The sequence below is a fragment of the Oncorhynchus tshawytscha genome, linkage group LG04 (genome assembly GCF_018296145.1).
Source record: "Oncorhynchus tshawytscha isolate Ot180627B linkage group LG04, Otsh_v2.0, whole genome shotgun sequence".
NCBI lineage: Eukaryota > Metazoa > Chordata > Actinopteri > Salmoniformes > Salmonidae > Oncorhynchus > Oncorhynchus tshawytscha.
In genome coordinates, this window is record NC_056432.1 from 44,309,556 (window position 1) to 44,332,457 (window position 22,902).

A 22,902-nucleotide genomic window follows, 5' to 3' on the forward strand; every position below is an offset into this window, starting at 1 on the left:
GTCGGCCATACCCTCTCACACACCAATTTGACCCCTCCCTGCCTCCTCAATCGCCTGGCTGATGCTGAATCATTTAACATCTCTGACAACCAGAGACAATTCTCACCCTCCCCCCAACAGACTCAGAAGCCAAATAGGGATTGTACATTAAAGAGTTTATGTACTATTGGACGTAAATTCTGTGCAATCTTCTCCCACCCCAACTTTACTCCTACATTTTGATTAAAATCTTGAATGGTGAGTATTCAAATTGTTCAAAATAAGCACACTTGTGATTATTGTGATTCACACAGCTGCTTAAAAGGATGTGTCTTTTTATAAAACAGTTTTTATAATTTTGTCTGTCTGAAACACTACCCACCATGGCCTAGCCGTCTGGCACAGATTTGTGTGTTAAGCCTTAGCGGCTTAGCTCATTTTGAAAGAGGCTGATTGCAGTGAGCCAGTACCTTTCATTTAGTCTCATATCATTAGACAAATTCAAAATGAAACGGTGTCTGTTCAAAGAGCCTGAGGCTATTGTAGACTACAAATAAAAGGGTTGTCTCATGAAATGAGTGCCTTTTATATCTTTTGGATATTTTGAGTAAAGATTGTGCACCAAAATTGCATTTTCAAAGCCTGTTAGAATAAATGAAGTGCCATTTAATATAGACCACATGGAGAATTCAATCAATCTGATTGTTAATATGAATAAAGACTTGCTAAAGGAATTCTGCATTTGTGACTCTGTGACTTCTAGGGGGATTTTAACCCACTTAATCCCAACATATCTCCAAGTATTCATCATCATTATAAAGGCTAGTTATTTTTGTTGCTTTGACAGTCATTTCTGAAAACTATTATTTATTTAATGTGATTAGTGATTATTCCTTCATTTTAAGGTCAACCCTGTTTTAATATGGTGAAACTATTCCTTAAATTAAAAAAAATAATAATCAAACATTGAACATCTAACAGACAAATCATAGTATAAAAGAAGAGCTGGTTCTACTCTTTTTGCCATTTGCTGATGTTTTGTGGTGGAGAACTGAATTGGGTCAAGCATAACACACCAGAATAATACATGAATACTTTTTTATTGTGAATCTTGCATTAAATTGCCACTATTCCCCTGTCAAATGGAGATTTATGGCTGCTAGACAGCTAGAGATCGAGATCCATTTGAACTTCATAAATCAAAAACTCCTCACTCAGAACACCCTAACACTTTGTACCACTAAAAATGTTTGATTCAGTCTTGTCTTCTCTCAAAAACCACAACATGCAATTGGTGCGCAAACACAATTCTATGTGATATGCTCTGAAGAAATTTGACATTGTCTAATGTCGCTGATGTGGGCGTGACAGGGTAGACTAAAGGAGCGAATGATATAATCATGCAAATGACACTGCAAAGAACAATGTTACCACTGACATGCTGCTCTTACAACATACATCTCCTAGCAACCAATTCCATGAGCAGCAGCCCTTAAGAAGTGCTCCTCCTTTACATTTTTTTGTCAAATTATTTTTATTCTATGTGAAGAGTTTAATTATTTTAGTGCATTGCAATGTTCTGCACATCTAGAGGATACAGAAGATAGTTTTATTTGGAGAGATTGATCGACTTGGTTCCGGCAAGCAGCAGCGGATTTAGGTATGGGCAATCAGTTTGCTATTGATCATTTGCACGGCACGTCAATGATATCATGTCAACGTGTGGGACTGTTTGTCAATTAACCTTGTCGGATTGGGTGCCCTGATTCTAGTTTGTGAGGTAGGCAGGCTACTGCCTGGGAAGGTCTCCCACTCAGGAGTACGAGATGGGGAGGGGGGCGGGGGTAGGTTGACCTCAGGTCTCCCCACTGGAAGCCCGAGGTAGTGGGAGCGGGGGAATCTATCAAATATCACACCTCTAACTTTGTACAGTACTAATGCAATTAGTCAAATCGTTCACACTATGAAATGCTACCAAATAAATCACAATTCATTCATAATACTGTGAATATATTGTTTCACAGACATATTGTTGCATTTTTTTCTGGTTTGTGCGAAATTGTTAAGAATAATATAAAATCAGTCCGCACACCAACAAGGTGAATTGGTTTAGTCTTGACTCTTGGTTGACAGTGTTAGGAGATGGGTAATATATTGATGCTCAAGTGCTAAATCAACACAAATGGATAAGAAAAGGTCTAAGCCATCAGGTGCCCAGTTTAGGAAAAAGAGGAAAGAAGAAGAGGAGAAACACGCTAAAGATAAAGGTATGCAGCTACATTTGAAGTCGGTAGTTTAAATACACCTTAACCAAATACATGTCAAACTCCCACCGAAGGTGGCTCCTCTCCCTGTTCGGGCGGTGCTCGGCGGTCATCGTCACCGGTCTACTAGCTGCCACCGATCCCCTTTTCCTTTTCTGTTGGTTTTGTCTTATTGGTTACATCTGTTTCTCGTTTGGGTTTTGGTTAGGGCTATTTAAGCCCGTTATGCCCGCCTGTTTTTGTGCGGGCTTGTTTCTCTGTTTGTTTTGTGGATGTGCTATTTTCTTATTTTCTCCGGACTGTTTGGGTCCTGTTTTTTGGGCCGGTCATTGTATGCGCCTGGGGTTTTGGTGTGACCTTTTCTGTCACCGGAAAAATACGGTTGTCCTAAACCTTCTGTTCTCTGCGCCTGACTCCGCACCCACTACTCCTAGAAGTCGTAACAATACATTTAAACTCCGTTTTTCACAATTCCTGACATTTAATCCTAGTAAAAATTCCCTGTCTTTGGTCAGTTAGGATGTGAAATGTCAGAATAATGGTAGAGAGAATTATTTATTTCAGCTTTATTTCTTTCATTACATTCCCAGTGGGTCAGATGTTTACATACACTCAATTAGTATTTGGCAGGATTACCTTTAAATTGCTTAACTTGGGTCAAACTTTTCAGTTGTAGCCTTCCACAAGCTTCCCACAATAAGTTGGGTGAATTTTGTCCCATTCCTCCTGACAGAGCTGGTGTAACTGAGTCAGGTTTGTAGGCCTCTTGCTCGCACACACTTTCTCAGTTCTGCCCACACATTTTCTATAGGATTGAGGTCAGGGCTTTGTGATGGCCACTCCAATACCTTGACATTGTTGTCCTTAAGCCATTTTGCCACAACTTTGGAAGTATGCTTGGGGTCATTGTCCATTTGGAAGACCCATTTGCGACCAAGCTTTAACTTCCTGATTGATGTCTTGAGATGTTGCTTCAATATATCCATATAATTTTCCTGCCTCATGATGCCATCTATTTTGTGAGGTGCACCAATCCCTCCTGCAGCAAAGCACCCCCACAACATGATGCTGCCACCCCCATGCTTCACGTTTGGGATGGTGTTCTTCGGCTTGCAAGCCTCCCCCTTTTTCCTCCAAACATAACAACGGTCATTATGGCCAAACAGTTCTATTTGTGTTTCATCAGACCAGAGGACATTTCTCCAAAAAGTACGATCTTAGTCCCCCATGTGCAGTTGCAAACCGTAGTCTGGCTTTTTTATGGCGCTTTTGGAGCAGCAGTCTTCCTTGCCGAGCGGCCTTTCAGCTTAGGTTGATATAGGACTTGTTTTACTGTGGATATAGACACTTTTGTACATGTTTCCTCCAGCATCTTCACAAGGTCCTTTGCTGTTGTTTTGGGATTGATTTGCACTTTTCACACAAGGTGCATTCATCTCTAGGAGACAGAATGCGTCTTCTTCCTGAGCGGTATGATGGCTGCATGGTCCCATGGTGTTTATACTTGCATACTATTGTTTGTACAGATGAACGTGGTAGCTTCAGGCGTTTGGAAATTGCTCCCAAGGCTGAACCAGACTTGTGGAGGTCTACAATTTTTTTTCTGAGGTCTTGGCTGATTTCTTTTGATTTCCCCATGATGTCAAGCAAAGGCACTGAGTTTGAAGGTAGGCCTTGAAATACATCCACAGGTACACCTCCAATTGACTCAAATGATGCCAATTAGTCTATCAGAAGCTTCTAAAGCCATGACATCATTTTATGGAATTTTCCATGCTGTTTAAAGGCACAGTCATCTCAGTGTATGTAAACTTCTGACTCACTAGAATTGTGATACAGTGAATTATAAGTGAAATAATCTGTCTGTAAACAATTGTTGGAAAAATGACTTGTGTCATGCACAAGGGAGATGTCCTAACCGACTTGTCAAAACTATAGTTTGTTAACAAGAAATTTGTGGAGTGGTTAAAAAAGGAGTTTTAATGACTCCAACCTAAGTATGTAAACTTCCGATTTCAACTTTATGTCATCTCTTTATGAGTATAATATTATGCATGTAATGAAATAGGCTAGTATAACACTTACGTTTGTTAGCCTACGTTGCTATATTGCTTGCTATGCTATTACACATAGGGCGACAATATTCAGTTTTCTGTCCTACTTGCTTTCATAACATTGGATATAATTTCACAGTTTCATCATGATAATGTATGTAGCCTGCAGCAAATCGATTACAACCTAACTAGCACATTATTAATTTGGTTAACTTTCATTTAGGTGACATCATAAAGGTTTTCTGTGATTGTATTGACTAGGTCCTGAGCTCAGTAAGGGGAATTTCCAATGCTGTAGGCTAACTTAAAATACGTTTATATTATGCTGATATTTTGTATCTTTTGTTGTCTTTTGGGGTGTCTTATGCCTAATATTAGCCAAGGAGTTTGTATGGTTCATTTGGTTCCTATTCTGAAAGTTTGATAAATTGGGCATAATGACATGTATATTTAATTGTGCAACAAATGTATGTATACTGTCCTTCAATGCAAATTCAGGAGGCACTTCTGAAATATTTTGGAGCACCCTCTGGCACTGGCCAGGATGAGGAGTCATCTACCTCCTTAGCCACACAGGCCTCTTCAAAAATTATCTCGGCGCCTCAGGATAAGGAGCCATCCACCTCCTCAGCCACACAGGTGTCTTCGCAAATGTTGTCTGAGCCTGAGGATGAAGACCCATTTGCTTCCACTTCTCCCCAGCAGGATTCTTCAGGTATATAAATATTTTCCCTTTTGCAAAGTTTTAAGTTTCCATATTGTAGGTAACATTGATGATTTTATTATTACTGGGTTTGTATGTGGGATGTTCCACCACTAGAAATTCTGTGAATGACGTGTGTTAACTAATGCCCTTGTGATCTCTATTAGAAATGCCTTTAGCAGCATCCCCACCAAAACCTGCTGCTGAGAATGAACCACTGTCTACAGACCCTGCTGACTGGCCTTCAGTTCTGACTGACAGCATTGGGACACAACTAGTTTGCAGAGGACCAAGTGAGGTACCCCCTGTCTTTGTTTTCCCAAGGAATGAGAGTGATGGAAGAAGTTGCCACCACCAGTATTTCAGGAAGACCTTGGTGAGTGGTGAAAAAATCCCTAGAAGTTGATTGGTGTATTCTGAAAGAAACACCAGCCTCTTCTGCTTCTGCAGCAAACTCTTTTCTAAGAAGAAAATTAATTTAGCAAACTCAGGCAAGGTCATTTCTATAATGGTGAGTGACATCAAAATGGAAAAGTTAATCTCTATCATTCTAGATATGTGTCACGATCGTTTAGAGTTGGATTGGACCAAGGTGCAGAGTGGTAAGCGTACATTATTTATTAGATGAACATGGAACAAAAATAACAAACTACAACCGAATGTGAAGGCATATGCAGTGCAGTGCAGTGCAGTGCAGTGCAGTGCAGTGCAGTGCAGTGCAGTGCAGTGCAGTGCAGTGCAGTGCAGTGCAGTGCAGTGCAGTGCAGTGCAGTGCAGTGCAGTGCAGTGCAGTGCAGTGCAGTGCAGTGCAGTGCAGTGCAGTGCAGTGCAGTGCAGTGCAGTGCAGTGCAGTGCAGTGCAGTGCAGTGCAGTGCAGACCGCAACTACACACAAACAAGATCCCACAACTAAAGGTGGAACTAAGTATGAACCCCAATCAGGGACAACGAAAGACAGCTGCCTCTGATTGGGAACCATACCCGGGTAACAAAGAAATAGAAAAACTAGAATGCCCACCAAAATCACACCCTGACCTAACCAAATAGAGAAATAAAATGTCAAGGTCAGGGCGTGACAATATGACTGCTCCCACTCCTGACTTCCTCCACAGGCTTGAGAAGAAGCCTGACATCGTTTTGATGATGATCTGCAATGGAAAATTCACTCATTATTAAATAGTGTGTTGGCAAAGTTGTGGTGCCCTACATCTGAGAAAGCCATGGAGCTCCTGAACGTGGCCCAGCTTGGTTCACAAAGCCTTATAATTGTACATGCTGGAACCAATGACCTGCACACTTAACAGGAGAGGGTGACCACATCACTTGGGAGGAACTCTACCACCTTCTCAGATGTGAGGGTTGTAATGTCCACCCCGCTACAGATGAGAGATGTTCACCCTGCCACTATCGAGAGGATAAATGGTCAGCCTCTCCCGGGACTGTGCTAAATTGGGTTGCCAGTCCACTTCACCCCACAGGAGCAGGAGATCAGCCACCAACTCCAAATCAGACGCACCTTCAGACCTGCATCTGGTGGTACCTCACAGAGACTCAAGAACAGCTAGCAACACTTCCCCCCACACCACCCTCTTCTCTCCCAGAAACTGCATACACTGAGCTATTCCCAAGCCGTACACAGTCACAGAGGCCCCACAGAGTTTGGAGCATCGCTGGCCACAATGCTCTGCACACCACCCTCTTCGACTCTGCCAGAACCTCCCTCCCATGTTACCAGACCAGGCCCACCTCAGCACAACTCAAACAGACACGGCACATCACAGCACAGCTCAACCAGACCAGGCCCACCTCAACTCAACCCAGCTTTACACAGCACCAACCACTACCCTGGGGTCTGGCAAAACACTGTCGAATGTAGTGCACCAAATAGTGCTGTTCACACCATGTATCATTCACATCATCAGTCCTCATATGCTGAGAGTTTGGAGCTTTGCCAACTACACTGCCTCTGTCGTGGACTGGCAATCTTTCAGACAACTGAGAAACAGATGTACTATCTTGATTAAGAATGCTAAATCAAGCACATTTTTAAGGTCTATCTTTGACTCTGCTGGTGATCTTTCAAAATTTTGGAAAACAGTAAATGGACTGAAATGTATAAATTCCTCTTTTTACATGCCTAAGCATGTTCTGTCTGACTATGGCATATTAACTGAGCAGAATGAGATGTGATGTTTTTACTCGTCATTTTACCTCAGCAGGCTTTTTATTTGAGATAAACTGTGGTTTAATTGACCCTAGTCAGTCAATCAACTGCTCTCTGCCAGCCCGTAGCTGACTCGACGGTTAATCCGTCAACTTCTAGTGAATCTTTGTTTTAATTTCAACAATTTACTACCTGTGATGTGCTAGATGCCTTACTAAAGGTTGGAAAAAAACACACAAAAACACTGGGGCTGATATAGCACTCACGTCTGTAGCCATGAACTGCTTTGAAAGGCTGATCATGGCTCACATCAACATCATTATCCCAGAAACCCTAGACCCACTCCAATTTGCATACCGCACCAAGAGATTCACAAATGATGCAATCTCTATTGCACTCCTGGACTTCCTGACTGGCTGTCCCCAGGTGTTAAGGGTAGGTAACAACACATCTTCCACGCTGATCACAACTCTAACACCATCATTAAGTTTTCTGATGACACAACAGTGGTAGGCCTGATCACCGACAACAATAAGACAGCCTATAGGGAGGAGGTCAGAGACCTGACCACAACAACTTCTCCCTCAATGTGATTAAGACAAAGGAGATGATTGTGGACTACAGGAAAACGAGGTCCAAGCACGCCCTCATTCTCATCGACGGGGCTGTAGTGGAGCAGGTTGAGAGCTTCAAGTTCCTTGGCGTCCACATCAACAACAAACTAACATGGTCCAAGCACAAGACAGTCGTGAAGATGGCACGACAAAATCTATTCCCCCTCAGGAGACTGAAAAGATTTGGCATGGGTCCTCAGATCCTCAAAAGGTTTTACAGCTGCATCATCGAGAGCATCCTTACGGGTTGCATCACTGCCTGGTATGGAAACTGCTCAGCCTCCGACCGCAAGGCACTAAAGAGAGTATTGCGTATGGCCCAGTATATCACCGGGGCCAAGCTTCCTGCCATCCAGGAACTCTATACCAGGCAGTGTCAGAGGAAGGCCCTGAAAATCGTCAAAGACTCCAGCCACCCTAGTCACAGACTGACCTCTCTGCTACCGCATGGCAAGCAGTACCAGAGCTCCAAGTCTAGGTCCAAGGGGCTTCTAAACAGCTTCTACCCCTCAGCCATAAGACTCAGGAACAGCTAATCAAATGGCTACCCAGACTATTTGCATTGCCCCCCCCAGACCTACCCCTCTTTAACACCGCTGCTACTCTCTGTTGTTATCATCTATGCATAGTCACTTTAACATTACCTCAACTAACCGGTGCCCCCACACATTGACTCTGTACCAGTACCCCCCTGTATATAGTCTCGCTATTGTTATTTTACTGCTGCTCTTCAATTACTTGTTACTTTTATTTCTTATCTGTATTTTTTTTAACTGCTTTGTTGGTTAGGGGCTCGTAAGTCAGAATTTGTATTCGGGGCATGTGACAAATAATAATTTGATTTGATATGCTTGATCAATTTTTTCTTCAACTCTGCCCTCCTGATTGCTGAAATATTAACCCATATTTTTTACCTGACTATTATATCTGGTACTACACCCAAGGTTTGGAAGGCAAAACATGCACTCCCCCTTCCCAAAGTTGGTGACCCTTGTAACCTAAATGATTAATCACCCTATTTCAAAACTTTCTTGCCTAGCTAAAATATTAGAATCCCTGATTAATTCTCAGCTAAGACCTTTCTTAATTTTTTAAATGTATTCTAAATGTACATCAGTCAGGTTTAATACCAGGTCATCGCACTTGCTTTGCTGCATCCCTATTTATAAATGATTTGCTTAATTGTATGGATAAAAAGCAACACTGTGCTGCCCTCTTCAATGAACTGGCAAAGGCCTTCGATGCTGTTGATCACTAATTCAGAGGCTTTCCTCAATTGGCCTAGACTTGGCTGCATGTAACTGGTTCAGGAATTACTTAACAGATAGAACTCAATGTGTATCTACTGATGGTGTTAAATACAGTTTTCTGTACATCACAAAAGGTGTCCTACAGGGGTCAATTCTGGGTCCTGTACCTTTTACTGTTTACATAAAAATATTGACAATTTGTAACCTGCACTTAAATGCAGATGATACTGTTGTTTATGCTATTACACCCATGGTTGACCAGGCTCTATCTGAACTACAGTCTGCCTTCATTGTATTAGAGAAAAACTATATTGACCTGAAATTACACTGAACAAAAATGTCAAATGCAACAAGCCAAAATGTCCATGAATTTACTTAGTTACAGATCACATGGGAAAATCAGTCAATTGAAATAAGTAAATTGGATTTCACAGAACTGGGAATACAGATATGCATCTGTTGGTGACAGATACCTTTTAAAAAAGTAGGGACGTGGAACAGAAAACCAGTCAGTATCTGGTGTGACCCCCATTTGCCTCATGCAGCGCAACACATCTCCTTCGAATAGAGTTAATCAGGCTGTTGATTGTGGCCTGTGGAATGTTGTATGGCTATGCGAAGTTGCTGGATATTGGCAGAAACTGGACCACACATCAAACTCAAGCATCCTATTCATGCTCAATGGGTGACATGTCTGGTGAATATGCAGGCCATGGAAGAACTGAGACATTTTCAGCTTCCAGGAATTGTGTACAGATCCTTGCGATATGGGGCTGTGCGTTATCATGCTCAAACATGAGGTGATGACGGCGGATGAATGTCACGACAATGGGCCTCGGGATCTCATCACGGTATCTCTGTGCATTCAAATTGCCATAGATAAAATGCAATTGTGTTTGTTGTCCATAGCGTATGCCTGCCCATACCCCCACCGCCAACACGGGGCACTCTGTTCACCACGTTGACATCAACAAACCGCTTGCCCACACGACGCCATACTTTCTGTCTGCCATCTGCCAGTACAGTTGAAACTGGGATTCATCCATGAAGAGCACACTTCTCTGGCGTGCCAGTGGGCATCGAAGGTGAGCATTTGCCCACTAAAGTCGGTTACAATGCTGAACTCCAGTCAGTTCAAGACCCTGGTGAGGACGAGGAGCACACAGATAAGCTTCCCTTAGGCTTAGATAGTTTCAGCAGAAATTCTTCGGTTGTGCAAACCCACAGTTTTATCAGCTGTCTGGTTGGCTGTTCTCAGACGATCCCGCAGGTTAAAAGCTTCCAAATTCTTTAAAACTACATTGGAGGCAGCTTATGGTAGACAAATTAATATTCAATTATCTGGCAATAGCTCTGGTGGAAATTGCTGCAGTCAGCATGCCAATTGCACGCTCCCTCAAAACTTGCACGCTCCCTCTGTGGCATTGTGTTGTGTGACAAAACTGCACATTTTAGAGTGGCCTATATTGTCCCCTGCACAAGGTGCACCTGTGTAATGATCATGTTGTTTAATTAGCTTGTCGATATGCCACAACTGTCAGATGGATGGATTATCTTGGCAAAGAAGAAATGCTCACTAACACGGAGGTAAACAAATTTGTGGACATAATTTGAGAGAAATACGTTTTTTTGCATATGGAACATTTCTGAGATCTTTTATTTCAGCTCATGAAACATGGGACCAACACTTTACATGCTGTGTTTATATTTTTATTCAGTGTAGTACTGAATGCAGGGAAAAGTAAGTACATGTTGTTCTCTAGAGTGCATAAAAATAACTAATAAAAAAATAATAATGATTTAAGCATACTGTATCTCCTTTGGATGGTGTCCATATTGATCATGTCCCTGCTTACAAATATCTTGGCATTTGGAAAGATGAAAATATGTAATTTAATAGCATATTTATGAGTTATCAGCTTCTAACAAAAATGGGCTTGTTCTCTAGAAATAGGTCATTCTCTCACTAAATAGTAGAAAGCAGATTATTCAGTCGACGCTCCTATTGGTCCTAGACTTCAACTTCATTAAAGCCGTTACATGCAGTTTATCATTAAATGCAGTTTATGCTTTATTACGGGGGCAGTTTTAGTACATTCATCACTGAATTCTCTACCAGAAAGTTGGTTTGCCCTCTTTGATGTCACATAGGTTGATACATTGTTATGTTTTCATTACATAGCGCCCTTTTACAAAAACTCCACCTGTGCCAAACGTCTGTTCGATTGTTCTGGTGCCTCTAGGGCAATTCAGAAAGCTGATTGAGGAACTTATTACTGATGAATGTGTTTGTTTTTTATGACCGTGTTTTTCTTTCTGTTTATTTATATTTTGATGTGTGTATTTTCTGTCATTTCCGTAATTCAGGGCTCATCCCTTAAATATACGTTGGTCTCAGTATCAATAAGTCTATTGACAAAAGAAGCAACTAGGTAGTGTATTTCATCTTATATTTTTCTCTATGTTTGCTAGTAAAGCGAGAGAGAGAGAGAGAGAGAGAGAAATACATATTCTGAAACTACTCACTGTCTGAACAACCCTGTTGGCATCCACTCGAGGAGTGTTGATTTATCACATGCTCAGTCTACAGAGAGTTGAAACTCATCATCCATACAAAATGTAATAATTTTGTTATTCACGTTTTTCAGCCAGCTTTTCTAATTGTAACCAGTCACAGCACAGAATGGGTTTACTGTGCTGTGCCGAGTCCAAAATGTGTGTGTGTGTGTGTGTGTGTGTGTGTGTGTGTGTGCGCGTGCGTGCGTGCATGTACTTGCTCGCATCTTGTGTGTGTGTATGCATGCACGTGTTTGTGAGTGCGTATGTGAGTCTGTGTTTGCGTGTGAGTGCCTGTGTGCATGTCAAATCAAATCAAATTGTATTAGTCACATGCGCCGAATACAACAGGTTACAGTGAAGGTTACCTTACAGTGAAATGCTTACTTACGAGCCCCTAACCAACAATGCAGTTTAAAAAATACGGCTAAGAAATAAAAGTAACAAGTTATTAAAGAGCAGCAGTAAAATAACAATAGCGAGACTATATACAGGGTGGTACCGGTACAGAGTCAATGTGTGGGTGCAACTGTTAGTTGAGGTAATATGTAGGTAGTTATTAAAGTGACTCTGCATAGATGATAACAACAGAGAGTAGCAGCGGTGTAAAAGAGAGGGAGGTGTGGGGGGGGGGGCAATGCAAATAGTCTGGATAGCCATTTGATTAGATGTTCAGGAGTCTTATGGCTTAGGGGTAGAAGCTGATTTGAAGCCTCTTGGTCCTAGACTTGGCGCTCTGGTACCTCTTGCCGTGCAGTAGCGGAGAGAACAGTCTATGACTTGGGTGACTGGAGTCTGACAATATTCAGGGCCTTCCTCTGACACAGCCTGGTATAGAGTTCCTGGATGGCAGGAAGCTTGGCCCCGGTGATATACTGGGCCGTTTGCACTCCCCTCTGTAGTGCCTTGGCTCTTCCATTGCGACGTTGCCGAAGGCCTATCTGCTAGCCCCGGCTAGCTGTCTGAATCGCCGTGTCTCCAGCTCGCCTAGCGTAGTAGCGACTACTGAATCGGCCCCCTGACTCACCTATTGCTACTCATTGGACCCTATGATCACTCGGCTACACATTCCTCTCCCTAATGTCAATATGTCTTGTCTTTTGCTGTTTTGGTTAGTGATAACTCTCTGATTTCACTGTAGAGCCCCCAGGCCTGCCCAATATGCCTTAGATAGACCTTTTGTCCACCCCCCACACATGCTGTGACCTCACCTGGCTTAACTGGTGCCTTCAGAGACAAAACCTCTCTCATCGTCACTCAATGCCTAGGTTTACCGCCACTGTACTCACATCCTACCATACCCTTGTCTGTACATTATGTCTTGAATCTATTCTTCCATGCCCAGAAATCTGCTCTTTTTACTCTCTGTTCCGAACGCAATAGACGACCAGTTCTTATAGCCTTTAGCCATACCCTTATACTACTCTGTTCCTCTGGTAATGTAGCGGTTAATCCAGGCCCTGCAGCCCCCAGCACCACTCCCATTCCCCAGGTGATCTCATTTGTTGACTTCTGTAACCGTAAAAGCCTTGGTTTCATGCATGTTAACATCAGAAGCCTCCTCCCTAAGTTTGCTTTATTCACTGCTTTAGCACACTCCGCCAACCCTGATGTCCAAGCCGTGTCCGAACCCTGGCTTAGGGAGGCCACCAAAAATCCTGAAATGTTCATCCCCAACTACAACATTTTCGAACAAGATAGAACTGCCAAATGTGGCGGAGTTGCAATCTACTGCAGAGATAGCCAGTAGAGTTCTGTTATACTATCCTGGTCTGTGCCCAAACAATTTGAACTTTTTAATCATCCACCTTTCCAGAAACAAGTCTCTCACAATTGCCGCTTGTTACAGACCCCCCTCAGCCCCCAGCTGTGCCCTGGACACCATATGTGAATTGATTGCCACCAATCTATCTTGGGTTATGCTTAACACCCTGGCAGTCCTACAATCTAAGATAGATGCCCTCAATCTCACACAAATTATCAAGAGACCTACCAGGTGCAACCCTAACCTGTAACTATGGGTACCCTCTTAGATATCATCCTGACCAACATGCCCTCTAAATACACCTCTGCTGTCTTCAACCAGGATCTCAGCGATCACTGCCTCATTGCCTGCGTCCGTAATGGGTCCGCGGTCAAACGACCACCCCTCATCACAGTCAAATGCTCCCTAAAACACCTCAGCGAGCAGGCCTTTCTAATCGATCAGGCCCGGGTATCCTGGAAGGATATTGACCTCATCCCGTCAGTAGAGGATGCCTGGTTGCTCTTTAAAAGTGCTTTCCTCACCATCTTAAATAAGCATGCCCCATTCAAAAAAAATTGAACTAAGAACAGATATAGCCCTTGGTTCACCCCAGACTTGACTGCCCTTGACCAGCACAAAAACATCTTGTGGCGTTCTGCATTAGCATCAAATAGCCCCCGCGATATGCAACTTTTCAGAGAAGTCAGTTAGGAAAGCTAAGGCTAGCTTTTTCAAACAGACATTTGCATCCTGTAGCACTAATTCCCCCCAAAATTGTGACACAGTAAAGTTCATGGAGAATAAGAGAACCTCCTTCCTGCTGCCCACTGCACTGAGGCTAGGAAACACTGTTACCACTGATAAATCTACGCTATCGATCATTTCAATAAGCATTTTTCTATGGCTGGCGATGCTTTCCTCCTGGCTACCCCTACCCCAGCCAACTGCTCTGCACCTCCTGCAGCAATGTGTTAACAAACCTCCAAACGAGCTTCAATGCCATACAACACTCCTTCCGTGGCCTCCAAATGCTTTTCACTGCTAGTAAAACTAAATGCATGCTTTTCAACCAATTGCTGCCCGCACCTGTCCGCCCGAGTAGCATCATTATTTGGAAAACAGTTCTGATTTAGAATATGTGGACAACTACAAATACCTAGGTGTCTGGTTAGACTGTAAAATCTCCTTCCAGACTCACATGAAGCATCTCCAATCTAAAATTAAATCTAGAATCGGCTTCCTATTTCGCAACAAAGCCTTCTTCACTCATACTGCCAAACATACCCTCGTAAAACTGACTATCCTACCAATCCTTGACTTCGGCGATGTCATTTACAAAATAGCCTCCAATGCTCTACTCAGCAAACTGGATGTAGTCTATCACAGTGCCATATGTTTTGTCACCAAAGACCCATATACTACCCACCACTGCAACATGTATGCTCTCGTTGGCTGTAATCCATTGCTTCTGGTTGGGGTATGTACGTACGGTCACTGTGGGGGTGATGTCATCAATGCACTTATTGATGAAGCCAATGACTGATGTGGTGTACTCCTCAACACCATTGAAGGAATCCCAGGACATATTCTAGTCTGTGGTTGCAAAACAGTCCTGTAGCTTAGCATCTGCTTCATCTGACCACTTTTTTATTGATCAAGTCACTGGTGCTTCCTGCTTAAATCTTTGCCTGTAAGCAGGAATCAGGAGGATAGAATTATGGTCAGACTTGCCAAATGGAGGGTGAGGGAGAGCTTTGTATGTGTAACGATGTGTGCTGAGAGTCGGGAAGCAAGTTCAGGGATTGAGTGTTTTAATAAATTAACTTAACATAAAACAAAACAAGAAACACGAACAACCCACAGACTTAACACAGGAACAGAAACAATAAGGCCTGGGGAACGAACCAACGGGAGTGACATATATAGGGAAGTTAATCAGGGAAGTGATGGAGTCCAGGTGAGTCTGATAACATGCAGGTGCGTGTAACAATGGTGACAGGTGTGCGCCATAACGAGGAGCCTGGTGACCTAGGGGCCAGAGAGGGAGCACACGTGACAGCACCCCCTCCCCGACGCATGGCTCCAGCCGCAGGATGCTGACCGAAATGATGATCCCGGGGATCAGGAGCGGACCGGTCACCTTTGCTGAGGCACGGGAAACCTGTCCGTGTAGCTGAGACACGGGAGCATGGTGACCTAGAGCACCGGAAAGAGCATACGTGACGGTTCCCCCTCACCGGTGCGTTCGGCTCCAACCGCAGGACACCAACCAAAGGGACGATCCCGGGGATCAGGAGTGGACCGATCACCCCTGCTGATGCGTGGGAATCTGTTGCCGGCTGGGGCGCGGGAACCTGACAGACCGACTGAGGCATGAGAGCCTGATGAGCCAGTGGAAGCAGGGGAGCCTGGCAATCCGTGAACGCATGAAAGACTGACAAGCCAGCTGTAACGGGGGAGCCTGGCGATCCGGCTGAGGCATGAGAGCCTGGAGCGGCTTCTGGACCCGACATCATTTCCACCGAAACAAAACAAACAAAAAAAACACTCCCTGATGCTTCCCTTAGGTGAGGCGTTATTCTGTAATGATGTGTGCTGAGAGTCAGGAAGCAAGTTCAGGGAGTGAGTGTTATAATAAATAATCGCAACATAAACAAAACAAACACGAACAACGCACAAACGTAACATTGGAACAGAAACAATAACCTCTGGGGAAGGAACCAAAGGGAGTGACATATTTAGGGAAGGTAATCAGGGAAGTGATGGAATCCAGGTGAGTCTGATGACGCGCAGGTGCTCATGACGATGGTGATAGGTGTGCGCCATAACGAGGAGCCTGGGGACATAGAGGCCGGGAGAGGGAGCAGACGTGACAGTGTGCGTCTCTGTGTGTGAAGTAAAGGTGGTCCAGAGTTTTTTCCCTCTGGTTGCACATTTAACATGCTGATATAAATTTGGTAAAATGGATTTAAGTTTCCCTGAATTAAATTCCCCGGCTAATAGGAGCGCCGCCTCTGGGTGATCATTTTCTTGTTTGCTTATGGCGGAATACAGCTCATTCATTGTGGTCTTAGTGCCAGCCTCAGTCTGTGGTGGTATGTAAAACAGCTATGAAAAATACAGATGAAAACTCTCTAGGTGGATAGTGTGGCCTACAGCTTATCATCAGATACTCTACCTCAGGCGAGCAATAGCTCAAGACTTCCTTAGATATTGTGCACCAGCTGATATTTACAAAAATACATAGTCCACCGCCCCTTGTCTTGCCAGACGCCATTGTTCTATCCTGCCGGTACAGCGCATAACCAGCCAGCTGTATGTTGATTGTGTCGTCGTTCAGCCACGACTCCGTGAAGCATTAGATATTACAGTTTTGAATGTCCCGTTGGTAGTATAATTTTATTTTCCAAAGATTGGTCGTTTGCTAGCAGAATGGAAGGAAGTGGGGGTTTATTCGATCGCCTACGAATTCTCAGAAGGCAGCCCGCCCTTTGGCCTCCTCCTTCTCTTCACGCAAATCACGGGGATCTGGGCCTGTTCCCAGGAGAGCAGTATATAATTCACGTTGGGATCGTCACACTCGTTAAAGGGAAAAAAGGATTCTGCCAGTCCGTGGTGAGTAATCGCAGTCCTGATGTCCAGAAGTTATTTTCGGTCATAAGAGACGGTAGCGGCAACATTATGTACAAAATAAGTGAAAAAATAAGTTACAAACAACGCAAAGAAACGAACAAAAAAAACACAATTGGTTAGGTAAAACATCAGCCTTCTTCTCCGGTGCCTTCTTTACAGTGTGAGTGAGAGCGAGTGTGAGTGAGTGCATGTGTGCACGTGTGACCCTGTGCATGTGTGTGCATGCATATGTGACTCCAGGTTCAATTAGCTATTCATCTGGTTTTTGTCCCAGGGAATTTCCTCATTGGTAACCACACAGTGAGGTCTCTCACAAGACCTGACCTGCAAGACATAATCAGATGCTGTCATTCACACTTATGTATGCATTCTGTCATGGTCAGATAAGCCAAAATGTGAGGCATTTGAATTGTTTGTACACTGATATACATCTTCTCACACCGAAAAGCAACACCATATACCAACAGTTTCAGTCAATCTGTCAAAGCTCAACCATGCAGCCAAATGCTGTCTGTCTCAAACTGGGACTTGAGAGTGGGTTGAGTGCCTTGAGCCTTTCTTCCTCTCTCTATCTGAACTCAACACTACAGTATAATTGTGTTCCCTTTAAATACAAGCTATAAATATACTGTAGCTGATCCATAAACCTCAATCAGGTGACAAGGGTAAGCCAGCTAGGCAACACAACACTGAGTGAAGCGCTACAATAGGAGATTTCTGTCACAATGTGAGCATTTCTCTATCATTGAGATTATTAATCCACTGGGTTTCTATACACCCTTACAAATAAAAGGTCCAAGTTGGAACCAAATAAGGTTATTGAGAGAGATACCATAGGGGAAACATTTTAGGTTCTCTGAAGAACCATACATAAATACAAAACCAGATGTGTGTTGGACCTCCAGGACCAGAATTGAATTGCCCTGCTGTAGGATTTTAAGCATTATTTGTACATTTCCCAAGGTGCCTATCGAGTTAATTTTTGAGTTACCACCCATGACTGTTTGCTAGTGACAAAGACACGATTGTTGCATTTATTCATTTTAAGTCCTGTGGTCTTCACCAATAGAGATCCGAAGTAAATATGTTGTCATTAAAATTAAATTAAGATAATACAATACATATTTCATAAGATCTTTTGAGTGCCTAGTTTTACCCTAATACAGTTCCCTGAAACTCATAGTCTACAGGCCACATCAAGCCTGCAAGTCATATTATGCTGGCTTGCAAAGTGATGTGAAATTCATATTGGAATCCAACAGTGGGGTTATTTTACCCCACTGAGTGTTAACAAGAAATGTGTGGAGTGGTTGAAAAACGAGTTTTAATGACTCCAACCTAAATGTATGTAAACTTACGACTTCAACTGTAGGGATATTTTTTTGCTGATACAGAACAATTCAATCAAATTATATGGTCAGATGATAAGTTGACTTCATTCAGAGTGCCACATACACACATATTTTTTTTCCAAAAGCAATGAGGACTTAGTATGCTATGGTTCTTTACTGTATTTTGTGGACAGCGGCTTCACTCCAGCTGTGTATTCACTCGTGTGTCCATCTCTTTGAAGTCACTTTTCTGAATGGTTTTCTGTCATGACTTATTCTAATTTTTTTATATTTTTTATTTCACTTTTTTTCTCGCAATAAACCAAAAATGTACATAGACAAAAACAATAGGCAACATAACATTAACATACATACATTCACCAATGTTAATTAGTGTAGATTTTTCAGTGTAACATTTTTAGTGATTATTAAAGAGTTAAATTAAAACTCTAAATAGTTAAATTAACAAACTATAGTTTTGACAAGTCGGGTAGGACATCTACTTTGTGCATGACACAAGTAGCTTTTCTAACAATTGTTTACAAACAGATAATTTCACTTAAAATTCACTGTATCACAATTCCAATGGGTCAGAAGTTGACTGTGCCTTTCAACAGCTTGGAAAATTCCATAAAATTATGTAATGGATTTAGAAGCTTCTGATGGGCTAATTGACATCATTTGTGTCAATTGGAGGTGTACTTGTGGATGCATTTTTGGAGAAATACTTTTTGGAGAAATGTCCTCTGGTTTGATGAAGCAAAAATAGACCTGTTAATAATGACCATTGTTTTGTTTGGAGGAAAAGGGGGATGCTTGCAAGCCGAAGAACATCATCCCAACCGTGAAGCATGGGGGTGGTAGCATCATGTTGTCTGGTGCACTTCACAAAATAGATGGCATCATGGGGAGGGAAAATGATGTGGATATATTGAAGCAACATCTCAAGATATCAGTCAGGAAGTTAAAGCTTGGTCGCAAAAGGGTCTTCCAAATGGACAATGACCCCAAGCATACTTCCAAAGTTGTGGCAAAATGGCTTAAGGACAACGAGGTCAAGGTATTGGAGTGGCCATCACAAAGCCCTGACCTCAATCCTATAGAAAATTTGTGGGCAGAACTGAAAAAGTGTGTGCAAGCAAGCAGACCTACAAACCTGACTCAGTTACACCAGCTCTGTCAGGAGGAATGGGACAAAATTCGCCCAACTTATTATGGGTGTCACACCCTGACCATAGTTTGCTTTGTATGTTTCTATGTTTTGTTTGGTCAGGGTGTGATCTGAGTGGGCATTCTATGTTGGATGTCTAGTTTGTCTGTTTCTGTGTTTGGCCTGATATGGTTCTCAATCGGAGGCAAGTGTTAGTCGTTGTCTCTGATTGGGAACCATATTTAGGTAGCCTGTTTTGTTATTGTGGGTTGTGGGTGATTGTCTATGTTAGTTGCTTGTGTGAGCACAGTTCTTATTATAGCTTCACGGTCGTTATTCGTTTATTGTTTTGCATAGTTTGTTCAAGTGTTCTCTGTTCATTAAATTCACGATGAGCACATACCACGCTGCATTTTGGTCCTCCGATCCTTCCAACTACTCCTCCTCAGACGAGGAGGACGACGATCGTGACAGTGGGAAGATTGTGGAAGGCTACCCGAAATGTTTGACTCAAGTTAAGCAATTTAAATGCAATGCTATTCAATACTAATTGAGTGTTTGAAAACTTCTGACCCACTGAGAATGTAATGAAAGAAATAAAAGCTGAAATAAATCATTCTCTTTTCTTTTATTCTGACATTTCACATTCTTAAAATAAAGTAGTGATCCTAACTGACCTAAAACAGGGAATTTCTTATTTGGATTAAATGTCAGGAATTGTGAAAAACTGAGTTTAAATGTATTTGGATAAGGTGTATGTAAACTTCCCTACTTCAACTGTATCACTTATAAAACACGCACACTTTTAGCATAGACACTTTTACACCCCTACTGGCTTGCCCCTACTAACTAACCACTAGAACCACTAGAACCTTGAATTAAATCACTTATTAACAGTTCAGCACATCAGCATTTCTCATACTGTTACACAAAGTCAAGATAAACCTTTACCATCGTGGTATTCATTAAATGTAAATATAAGAAAACTGGCTAAAATGCTCTCATTGGGAAATGTTAGCTATAGCTAGCCACATGCTAACCTGAGTGCTAAGGTTACTAACGTTACTAGCAACAGTAACAGTAAATCCAGGCATAATGGCTACCACAAACATTGGCTACCATGATATCCTGCAAGTTCTATCGGCTAATAAAGATCAGAGAGCAAAACTAAATACATACTGTACCTTGAAATAAACAATGACTGTACTATTTCACTGTACTTGTACACTTGACATAAAAAAAATTGAAACTTCACACAATAGGTGATTTCCACCACTACAGTGTGAGATTTCAGTCACAATGTACGCATGAGTGTTCTATCTCATTGAGAGGATTCATCTACAGGGTTTCTGTGTAATACAGATTATGTGTCTACCAGGGGTTTACATTTCAAGTGCTATTTATATGGATACATACATTATTGCTATTGGGCAACGTGTGCCGGGGTGCAGAAATACATACATTAACACACATCTCTAACCTTTTTGTTCGAGAGACAGTATCAATGCTAGTACTGCCTTCTTACCAGAACAAGTACTGGTCAGTCACTGATAAGCAAGTCCACAATAAGGCACTATTACACACCAATAAACAAAATATGTGGACTCAGTGGACAGGCTTATAGCACTGTCTTTTGAATATGTGGACATCTCACTACTCTCACAATTCTCACTCCTCTCACAATTCCCCTTTCACCTGCAAACAGGTGAAGCTCGAACCACACACAATTATCCCACTGATTGATGATTAAATTAATTGATTAATTGATAGCTTCATAATTTATTAAATTATAAAGTTGAGGTAGAAAAGCAACGAAACAACTGTGAATGACAATCTACAGTGGTTGGGTGGTCTAAACTGTGTCACACATTGTTATCACGGTGAGGCGAGGGACTGCTTGAAATGCAGACGCTTTGAGTGGCGCTGTCCATGGTGCTTAATCTGATAACGCTGACAGCGACTTCGTCTGAATGAACTCAAACCGCTCGCTGAGAGCCACACCAATTAGCCTATAGTGAATACAACTGCCTTACCCTGACATTTTTTCACACATTGAAAGAGCCATGATTATATATTGACTAGGCAACAGAATACCATCAGAGCTGGTAACCGAAACAGAGCTGATTATATAACAGGTAAAGTCTCATCCTCACCTTCAACCTCGTCCTCGGGCAGGTTGACCGGGGCTCGGTAGGCGAGCATGTCCGGGATAGTGCAGATGCCCCGGTACATCAAATTGGAGGTGATTGGATGCATGATAGGCATGGCTGCGGTGACGGTCTGGGGCTGCCACCTGTGACCTGGTCTTCATATGAGTGGTTCTTCAGAGAGTCGTTCACAACTTTACTTTCAAAGAGGGTGCGGTGGTCAAGTCCATGGATAGGAAGGAACCGCTGTGGCCACAGGATCGAGAGGCAGGAGAGAGGAGAATATCCGTGAATTCCTCCCCCGTTCTTTGGTAAATGAACACTAAGAAGCCTAATAGATTATTATTATTTTTTATAGACGTGACGTTGTCACAGTATATCGTTTTTATTTATCTGGATAGTTGACAGTTATGTTTACAGACATTGCAAGATGGATCAAGCCTAGGTTGAGGGAATTAATTGGCAACTTTTGAAACATGCCTATATTGCCACACGTATAATTGCTATTAGCTGAACAAAACTAAACACATCACGGCGACTCCATCTGCTGAGACACACTGCCAGTGAGCTTTCAGCGCAATATGCAAATAAAAAAGACAAGCGGTCTAACTCACTGCGGTAGAAGAGAGGCAGACAAAGACAATGAGACAATTCAACGATGCTTAAATCCGTTGTTTTTGTCCAGTCGTTCATGCAGATAAATAATATTAATTCAGCCACTTGTTGGATCTCTTGGATGCAAGTTATTTTCTTCTTCCATTGAGCACTCAGTGATACAAATCACACAGTGATACAAATCCAGGTGAAAAATACAAATTAAAGACTAACAGAGTAGGAATTAAGAGTCCAAATTTACCTTCACTCAAAACTGTCTCAGAAATCGTTAGAACATTCACTAAAATAGCCTATGCGTTCAGCCTAAGCACTCGCTCGCCCTTATTTTGGTCATTGGCACGGGGGCGCCTTTTCATCTCCAATTCACTATTTGTTCCGCACAGGTAAGGGACTCTTGTGAACGGCAGCCCTGGACCCTGTGTATAGTCAGCTCTCTCACACACCCGTCCACACACACTCCGTTCCCTGACTCAACTGTGTGTGCATCTTTCTCTACGCGTTCAACCTGAATTCCACACAGCGCGCAACTAAATCCCGTAGCGTCACACGTGCTCCACTGGTATCACATAAACAACGAGAGCTGTGATTAATGACAACGAGGCACAATAGCATACCGATGATTTATCCCCTGGCGTCTCTCCTCTCAAATTAATACATTTTACCTTTTATATCTGAAACCTTAAATTGCACACCAAA

General features: G+C 42.6%; 1 protein-coding gene across 2 annotated transcripts in view; it reads right to left on the reverse strand.

Annotated features, from left to right (window-relative positions):
- The window catches only part of LOC112249724 (calcium-binding protein 7), a 66,323-nt gene extending 43,626 nt beyond the window's left edge, over nucleotides 1-22,697 (reverse strand). The window contains exons 1-2 of one of the 2 annotated variants that reach the window (XM_024419499.2): nucleotides 22,206-22,697; nucleotides 21,598-21,837 (exon numbers count right to left, since the gene is read on the reverse strand). In XM_024419499.2, the coding sequence (XP_024275267.1) occupies nucleotides 21,598-21,709 (112 nt within the window). In that variant the 5' untranslated portion in view covers nucleotides 21,710-21,837; nucleotides 22,206-22,697. Of the gene's footprint in view, nucleotides 1-21,597; nucleotides 21,992-22,205 lie in introns of those variants that run through there. The other variant, XM_024419500.2, reaches the window with a different exon arrangement.
- Between the last annotated feature and the right edge of the window lie 205 nt (nucleotides 22,698-22,902).